We start from the raw sequence: 9,832 nt of genomic DNA, 5'->3' as shown, positions 1-9,832 counted from the left end.
ATATGATTTTCACATTTAAATAATTACTCCGATAGATTCCAACACAATTTTTTTTTGTGTTTTTATATTTCTGAATGGGGTAAATACTTATCATTATTCAATATTCAAAAAATTTTAAAAGTAAATTCAAAATATACGGGTCAGTTTTTAAACTTAACAACGGAGGGATAGACGAGGGACACCAAGTGATGGCAAAATCTCACATTTTAGAAAAGGATATGTATCCATTTATGACAAAATTTACTACACCCGCATAGAAAATCTCCATGAGGGTTTTTGTGCTATATGACATACTTACAGGCCTAAATTTTCATGGTGTTATTTCATGCATGTTTTTTCCTCAAGAAAAGGTGTCGTATTTCTTTTATATGGTGTATGATAAACTTATAAGCCTTTTATTCTTCTTTGTATTGCATGATTGTTATTTTTTATTGGGTAGAAAAAATAGAATACAAGCACGACCTTCAAGTTTAGGAAAGACTGACTGTTGACCTTTGCCATATTTTGAAAAATAAACACATTTATCAATTTGTTTTTAAAGACAATGATTTGAATAAGTGAAGGATTTAATATAACTTAATGTCATACATTTAAATGTATTGTGAACAGTCCTTTTTGTAACTTTTACAAGCGCGCCTTGTTGTCTCCATTGAGGATTGAAGCTGTAACACAGTGTTGTTGATTTTCACAGTAAGCAATTTTAAATATTGTCTAAAGAAAACATAGTATCTGCCTGCATTTTCTTAGCTGCTGAGAATATACGTTCATGGTCTTGGTCTATAGTGGATGTACTGACGGATTTGGAAGTGTTCTGAGCCTGTAAAGACTTCCTGTGTTGAAAGACAACTGTGGTCAAATTTGAAGCCTCTGGTGGAGAAGGCACATGAAAGTCTAAGCTAGGATTTTGAAAACTATTTGTTTTCTTGCACAAGGCAACACTGTCTTGTCTCTTTTCATAGAGGTGATAAGAATCATTTTGAACACGATGATTTATCGACCATGATAACAATTTTTACAATTCTAACATATAGGAAGAGAGAGAAAATAAAATGAAATTTCCAAACATGGCTGTAAATTGCTGCATGTTTACACTTCTACCATTAATCAGGAGGAAGGATGATGGTCTAATTATGGATACCAAGAATTGTCTCCCTTGTGGGAAAATCGAAAACCATACACATTTTTCTAGGAGATTCACAAAATCATGCTTTGGGGCATTTTGTCACTTTCATGGCTGTGCATTCAGTACAAGGGATGAAAATCTTGTAGTTCACAATTAAATTGTGTAAGTTAGCAGGATTTGAGCGTTGAGAAACTTTGCAGTGAGTTCTTTTTATACATTTAAAACACAGAAAATTGAGATTGAGTAGCTGTTGTAGGTCGCTTTTGTTAACTTAATCCAATCAGGGCAAATTACATGTGAAAAGTTGGTGGTATGTGCCTAAAATAGTGTTTTATACTTTCTGCAAGTCATTTACACATCTGTGGCATTATTGTATGCTTTAAATTCTGAATTATGTCCTGGATTATTTATCCTACAACCCAGTGATAACAAAACAGCATTGATTGCCCCAAAAAACCAGGAAAATACATCTAGAATTTAACATACTTTCTTGAACAATAGACAAGAACTTTATACCTTATGGCTAATTCTAAAGAACTCAAGTGAAGACAAAATGTGAAATCTTTATCCAAGACTACCAAAATAATATAAAAAAAGGAGATGTGGTATGATAGCAAATGAGACTAATATCTGACATAGTCTGAATGAAGTGGATGAATTAAAGCAACTAAGTTTATATAAAAACAAGAGGCTCCAGGCGGCTGTATCACTCATCTGGCATTTATGCAAAAATAAATTGATACAATGCAACACGATTATTTGGTGAAAATAGGAGGTAGGTAGATCTTGACATTTCTATCTATTATGGTTTTCAAGATAAAAGACAATTATTGCATTTCACCCATATTATCTATTTTAAGCCACAGTGACCATGTTTGTTGACAAACTTGGAAAAAACATTAACTTTATACTTAATAACCTTAGGATCATTCACCCCAAGTTTAGTTGAAATTGGTTCAATAGTTTCAGAGGAGATTATTGAAAAAATTTAGGAAGGAGTCAATAATCGCCAAGTGATGGCAAAATCTTGCAATGTCTTTTTGGCCAGTTGAGCTAAATGTGTTGATAAGTGCAAAAATTAGTAAAAAGTACTTAAAAATATTTGGTCACAACAATACCTGATAAAGGTTAAATCAGAAAAAAATCATGTTGTTATTTTAAAATGGTGATAACCTACCGGTATTATCAAGGTGGAGATAACTCAGGTCTACCAGATGAAAAATGGTAGTGTCTTTTTCTACCACTAAAGCAAATTAATATTTTTCATAAAAATCCGGCTGAGGGATTTTGAACAGTGCTCATAGTAAAACAGAAATAAGAAAAACAGTTACACAACATCTAACAAATGACAGCAATTTAGCAATGTAAAATTATGAATCCACCTTTCTCTTGTCTTGTCAAATGCCAGTTTACCTAGTGAACAAGTTGAAAAATAACAAAAACAAATTTGTACAATTAAAACTGTTGACTTGCTGAAGTCTTCCTCTAGCAGTTGGATACACCATTTTACAAATTAATAAGTTGATACAAAGTAATTTGGAAACAAAAATTCTTTGCAATGACAGATTTTTCCACACTTGCAATCAAGTCGCAGTAAGTGATGTATTGACAGATGACATACATTTGTAATTGCTGATGTACATAATTCCCGACCAAACAAAGGTGAAAGTACTAACAAATCTTAAAGACAGGAAGCTTTATTTATAAGTAAGGTTACATGAAAGTCAGAGTGCATGACAGCTGTTTAGACATAGCATACAAAGGTGTAAATATCAATTTGATAATTTCTTCTCTATTTATCCTCATATCCTTCTAAAAATTAAAAAAATCAGTTATTTTGTTCTATGCATGTGTTCTGTTTGAGTTTTGAAGCAAAACAATTACTTCAGCAGTTATTCAATTTAAAGAAGCATTTTACAGTTAAATAAAAAAAAAGATGCAATTTTAAAAAGGACCTACATTGTTTATGATTCAGTAATCATGGATTTTCCAGCATAAAATCATTGATCTTTCTGACAATTTATTTATATTGTATAGTATCTCCATCTGTTCAGCCAAAATATAAAGCAATTCAACAGTTTGTCTTTCTAATCCTGTTTTTTCAGACCTGTCCATACAAATTTAGTATTCAGAGCAAACAAAACTGAAAATAATAACAAATAAACTGTTTTTATGTCCGTTTCAAAATTACAATATTTATAAATAAAAATTGTTAAGTTACATTCTACACTTTTAATTTTGTTAATGATTTTCAATCAAAATCAGTTTAAAGAACTTGAAAAACGGAAAATTCTTACAATATAATGTTTATTACTGAAATGCTACCTTTGATACAATATAAAGAAAGCAGATTCTCCTTATTGTTCTGTTTAATTTATTATGTTGGAAGTTATTAAATCAAAACTACAGAGCATTTTTATGGAATGACTGATAAAAGTTGATACCAAATAAAGCATTATTTTATTTCTAAAGATTCATGTAAAAAAATATGATATAAATCCAAAACTGACCAAATATATATATATATATGTTTTAAATAAAGTTATTTGAAAATGATAAATTTTAGTTTTATCAAAAAGTTTTTGTAAAATAGACATGTTAATTACATCATAGTGTCATCACAGGTGATATATATGTCTGCACCTAAATGTCCAGATTAGGGAGCTACCATTTGATTTCTAGGGGGTGGGGGCAGGGGGGCTAGGATGAAAAAAAATGTCCTGCATTTTTTTTAGTTGTAATCTCTGTCCTGCCTTTTTATTTTTCACTCTATTTGGTCCTGCATTTTTTTTTTATTATTAGTTTATCCTGACTTTTTTTTACATAAATTGTAAATTTCATCCTAGTCCCCCCATAAAAATTAAATGGTAGCTCCCTTATATTAATTAACCTGTTCATTAATCTATGAAATTAACACGAATCTGATCCTTCAGGCTTGAATAATTTGACTATTTTTGCAATTTCAAGTGTCAAACAAAATGCTCTTAATCTATATCAGGAATTTCATAAAATATTGAAAATTGGTCAACAAACAAAAATTATCAATTGAACAAGAAAATTTCAGTTTTTATACATAGTGTAAGCAGACATAAGAAAAAAAATGGCCAGGATATACTGACAAGAAGAAGAAAGACAGAATCTCTACAAAAGTTACTGAAGTTTAGTTTTAAAATATGAATAAATATTATCTAAGTAAATTGATAAAAAAATAGAAAAGTAAAATGTATAAAAAAAAAGTCAAAATTTAAATATTATCAACAGTTCAAATCGTCCTTTAGATATCAGTTTCTTTCTCTTCATCACTGACATCATCCAGAGCAACATATTGATTGCCTGTTTTGTTGTTTTGTCTCATTGCAGACTTTAGTATTATGCGCCTAAAAAGCTCTGTCCGGTCTATATCCTCCATCTCCTCTGTATCATTCCAGCCTTCGGGTTCAAAGCCACCATTATCTTGTTGATGCAGAAATCCTTGAGTTGGGTGGAAGGACAGCTGATCTAATTCCATTGCTTCATTTGTAAATGACATCATTTGATGTGATCCCGGAGCTGGATGGTCTCCATTTTCTGCAAATGAATTTTTCACATCAGGCACACCATGTTTCTGGAGTAATTTTTCCCTATCGGATGCAAGTAGTATTTTGACAACACCACCAGGTTGAGGATGTTGAAATCCACCCTCTTCATCATCCTCATGTTCATGACAAACATCCCTTCTACGTTTTAATGGTCCACTATGATACGACTTTTGTTTGGTTGTGAGAATATGGTTGAAGTTTTCAGGTGGATTCTGTTCCACTGGTACCTATGAGGTAAAATATAAAGAGTATTAATAATATTAGTTTTATTCTTAGTTCATTAGTGTTCAACCTCATAATTACTCTAAACAATAATAAAGTACATATTCACCTGTAAACCATTATTGGCAGATTAAAATATCTCATTGGCTTATTGCAATACTTAATAAGCAGCTGTACCAAAAACTCATGCTACTCCCTTATCGTGCAAATTGAAATTAAAGCAAAAATATAAAGGAATATTTAGAAGGCATTTTATAGGCAAATTATGTTCCAATTGTCATAACCACAATCCTGTTCTCTTTTCCTCGAATGTGACCTACCGAATTAAGACTTATCACAGGTTTGTACTTACATGAGCAACACCATGGATGCCAAATGTGGAGCAAGATCCGCTTACCCTTCTGGAGCACCTGAGATTACCCCCAGTTTTTGGTGGGGTTCATGTTGCTCAGTTTTTAGTTATCTTTGTTGTGTTTTGTATACAGTTGTTTGTATTTTGGTCGTATATTATAAGTTATCTACGTTCATATCCAAGTACACCCTGAGGCGAAGCTGAAGGGTGTACAGTGTACTGAAGGGTGTTAAAATATCCATATCTACGGATATGAACGTAGATAACGAATTTATTCCCGGTTTAAGTCCAAATCTGGCGATTTTTAGAGAAATTCGAACACAAAGTGTACGTGAATTCAACATTTTTTTTCATTTTTTAAAAATCTTTTATTGAAATTTGGGAACTTGACATGTTTTTAACGGGGTGTAGGGTACTACCTTTGGTAGAACCCTACAGGTAGTAAAATATAAGACGTTTTTAGTCCAGAGACAGAGATACGGTAATGGCTCGAATTTGGCGCTCAATGTTGTGAGAGTTACATCATAGACGGTGTGACGTCAACGTGGGTCATTTGCATAGCTAGGTCAGTAGACCCATTCATTGAAAATGTGGCAGCCAAGTGATGCATTTACTAAAATGAGTGCAAATGATCGACATAATAAGATAAAATCGTTAGTTGATTAAATTGATTAAATGCGTGAAGTTCCCCGGTGTAATGGGTAGCAACGTCCGAGTATATGGGTTAGCAACACCCAGGGGCTATGGGTTTTGTAACGACGTGCGTTCACCAATCAAAATTCTAGAAATATACTAAGCCGGGGATAAAGTTTTCTGCCATGGCGTTGTAAATTTTGTTTTTTTAAAGAGTTTTAATGTCCCTTTGATATCATTTGCCCCTCTTTTATCAGAAGCAAATAAAATTGCTATGTATAAAATCATTCATGAGGATACCTTTTTAAAAGCATAAGCATAATGTCAAATATGACTGTTAAATGTCCCATTACTCTGGAATGACAATCCAGAAAATTTTCAAAATCAAAATAGTTTCTACTTTCACTAACCACAACATCAGTGTTAAGTTTGTAGTAATTTGATCCAAGTATACTAGACCCAGTGCATGACATGTAAATAATGCCTTTTATTTAATCAACTGTTTAAGTCCCATAACTCTGGAATGACGTATCAGATTATTTTTTAAAATCAAACATTGTGTAATGTTCGACAATTCCAACAATTATGTAAATTTTCCAGTAAACTCAAGTTATGTTACATCATGTGAAAAAATTACTGAAATCTGACAATTAAATTCCTTAACTCTGGTTGACAAACCATAAAATTAAAAAAATCACAAGGGACCTTCCTTTTATAAATCCCAACAATAATGTAAACTTTTGAGGAAATCAATCCAGGCATACTTGAGTTAGTGCACAATATATGAAAAATTACCCAATTCAAACTGTTAAAGTACCGTAACTTTGAACCGATAAAAGAAATATTTACTAAATCGAAAGGGAGGTTTCTTCCAACAACCCTTCTGTTGTGATAAAATTACATGAAAATTGGTAAAAGCAAATTTGTGTAGTCGTACGAAATGTTGATGGATGGAAGGACATTGGTATACCATGGTACATCCAGTCTTTGACTGGTCTATAAAAATCATTGAAAATGTGTAAACAAATTGTTATAGGTTCTACACAACCCTTTGTCAAGCCTTTTTGATTATGAAGAAGCTTTTGTCAATTTTTTGTTAAATTTCCATGGGGGGTATGACAAAAATTTTCAAGTTTTAAAATCTCTTAACTTTACTATTGACTGCAAAAAACTTGTCTATTTATTAGTAAAATAGGGGATAATAAAATTTCTAAAAAATATGCGAAATCTCTCGTTATGAAGCACTTTTGTAAAAGTTTCCCTATTTTCCATAAAGGTTTGTATTAGGTTATTGATGTTTCAAAAGTTTAAACCATTTTTATCTTATTTTCAATATATTTTTTCCATTAAACCAACTCCTGTAAAACATTTCAAGACAGCCACCCACCAAAACTTGGGATGGGTGATTTTGACCCAAATGCAATTTTGTGTTCAGACAGTATTTCTATTATAACACAAGGATTGAAATGTAGAACATAATTTTTCATAGTTATTTCACAAAAAAATTACCAGAGATGATTTCATTTTCACATCAACCCTTGCAGCTTTGAAATTCTGAAAAAAATGGAAAAAAAAACGTGCATCTTCAAACTGAAAGGTTACATTTCCAAAAATCAAAATGATCAAAGTCCCTGATGGATAGATTGGAAGAGTTGTGTGCATAATTTCAGAAAAAAATTGATATAAAGTACACTTTTTCATTAAGTTTAAAAAGATAATCATTTTTTTTCAGATGATAAAATAAGCTAAGACATCCATTTTTTCATATAAAACAAAGCATTTAAATTTTAAATAAAAGAAGAATGTGTCTGAGGACACAAATGCCCCCACTCAAGCTTTGCAATTTTTCAAGTTAAAAAGGGGCAAAACTCAAGAACGGTAGGTGACTCACTGCCCAAATTCGAATGCCAGTTTTAATTTTTAGCATTGAGTACGAGTTTCATAAAATTTGGATAAAGAAAACTTAAGTCAGAGAGCTGTAACGAAAATGAGCCAGCTAAAGGTACTATCCCAAATTAATATAAACTTTACCATGTACATTACCTGTCCATCATTATAAATGTCCAAATCATCTCTGACTGTGATTTCATCATCTAAATAGAATATAAGTAAGTTATGTATATAATCTAATTTTGTTTTGTGAGGTAAGCTCACAAAAGCAGAAGTAACATTAGTTAGTGATGTGAATCTGAGGAAAATGATAAAATGTATATTACAGTAAAACAAGAGTACAGACACTGCTTTACAGATCATGATTGATTTCTTTTGAAAGTAATTAAGTTAAAGAATTTACTACAAGTATTTACATTGTAAAAGATACATGTAAATGAGGTCAAAGTTAGATAAAACCTGCAAGAGAGACATAAACCCTTTACAATCATTCCATTCCAAAATAAAGTTGACTTATTGCTTATAGAATCTGAGAAAAGGATCTAGCCATGATGACTTAACATTGACCAATGAACCATACAAATGGTCAAGAACCTTGCTGGAAGATCTTCAAATTTTTAATATCTATTTCACAAGGTAACAGTCAGCAGGAAGTCATATCACCCTTCCCAGACACATTATTCTGACCCCCAGTTGTATCCCCCTTCCCAGATGCATGAAATTGACCCCAGTTGATCAGTCCTTGCTCTTACCCCTTAATGACATGTAGCCATATTAGTAGTTATATTTTGTTAACTCTTTGGTTTCGCTAGATTTGCAGAAAAACATTGACCTTATACAAGGATGCAGAGATCCAGTTTGATCATTAAAAATTAAAATGACTTAAAATAGCTGTGTATAGTAAAGAGTTTTATTCCAGTAATGGAAATAATATTGTGAACGGTACTTTTTTGGTACTTTGCATGGAAGGTAAGGTGTACTAGATACATACACTGGCAAAACTGTTTTCATGGGTTTATAATATAGCTAATATGACAACTGATGAATTCACAATGCATTCGTTTTTAAAAATGTGAAATGGAAAAATACGAAAATATGATATCTTAAAACCTTGACTTTTGAATAATGCATACACCATGATAAATATTTTTAAGAGCAAGAGTTATGTATTGAAATTAAATTTTGTGCATCTGAAGTGCTTTTCTGGATTTAATTGAATCAGAAAGCTCACACTGAGGGATGTTTGTATCTGTCTGACAAAAATTTATCACCAAAAATAAAATTCAAACTTATATTCAAAGAAAGGTCAGTCAACTGAAATAAAATGTTAAATCATTCTGTAAGTCAATCATTTTTATACACTGAAAAAAACAAAATATGTTCAAAATATGCATTACATAAAAAAGCGCGGCAAGTATAGTACAATCAATTTTCAATATTTGTAAAAGTTTAATGACATCTCCAAATCCACACACAGTGTAAGTGTAGACGGTACTCAGACAAAATACTAATGTTTCTCTCAGTATTCATGTGAAAACAACTAAACATTTTTTTTTAAACTTCTGGGAAAGGTAATTTTGTGCAATGTTCTATTTTTTGAATTATTTTATTCCTGTGAATAGCTTTCATTATTTTGACTTCGATCGCAATCATTATAAAAAAAAAACAAAAAACAAAAAACAACAGGGCATTTAACATTTAGATTCTTGTTTACAGTGATCTCCTGACTGTATTGACTCCCATTAAGTGCAGTCACCTCCCCGTAAGTGCAGTCACAACTAATAACTTGATTTTGGTTTGCCATCTCCCAACTGCAAAATGCATACCAAGAGTTTTTTCATTGTTCACCCCTGCTCCAGAAACTTTTTCACAATCTTTATGTTCATCAAGACATTCTTTTGTTACATTTAGTAAATTGTTAATCTCTGTAAACATATTTACCTTAGTTTAAATAAACAGAAATTTCAATAGTTATTGAACTTGTTGTTCTGAATAGTAAATCAGGTATTTTACGTCTCAATATTTTATGGTTGT

At 31.5% G+C, this 9,832-nt stretch overlaps 1 protein-coding gene across 1 annotated transcript in view; it reads right to left on the bottom strand.

Moving 5' to 3' along the window:
- Positions 1 to 2,804: 2,804 nt before the first annotated feature.
- Positions 2,805 to 9,832, bottom strand: part of LOC127709614 (uncharacterized) — a 401,059-nt gene continuing 394,031 nt past the window's right edge. The window contains exons 173-175 of the mRNA XM_052215217.1: positions 7,952 to 8,001; positions 7,418 to 7,462; positions 2,805 to 4,928 (exon numbers count right to left, since the gene is read on the bottom strand). Of these exons, the coding sequence (XP_052071177.1) occupies positions 4,398 to 4,928; positions 7,418 to 7,462; positions 7,952 to 8,001 (626 nt within the window). The 3' untranslated portion in view covers positions 2,805 to 4,397. The remainder of the gene's footprint in view (positions 4,929 to 7,417; positions 7,463 to 7,951; positions 8,002 to 9,832) is intronic.

This window comes from Mytilus californianus, unplaced genomic scaffold (genome assembly GCF_021869535.1).
Source record: "Mytilus californianus isolate M0D057914Y unplaced genomic scaffold, xbMytCali1.0.p SCAF_7, whole genome shotgun sequence".
In the NCBI taxonomy this organism is placed as follows: domain Eukaryota; kingdom Metazoa; phylum Mollusca; class Bivalvia; order Mytilida; family Mytilidae; genus Mytilus; species Mytilus californianus.
Note: the sequence above shows the minus strand (reverse complement) of the source record. Positions and strands in the feature narration are given on the sequence as shown.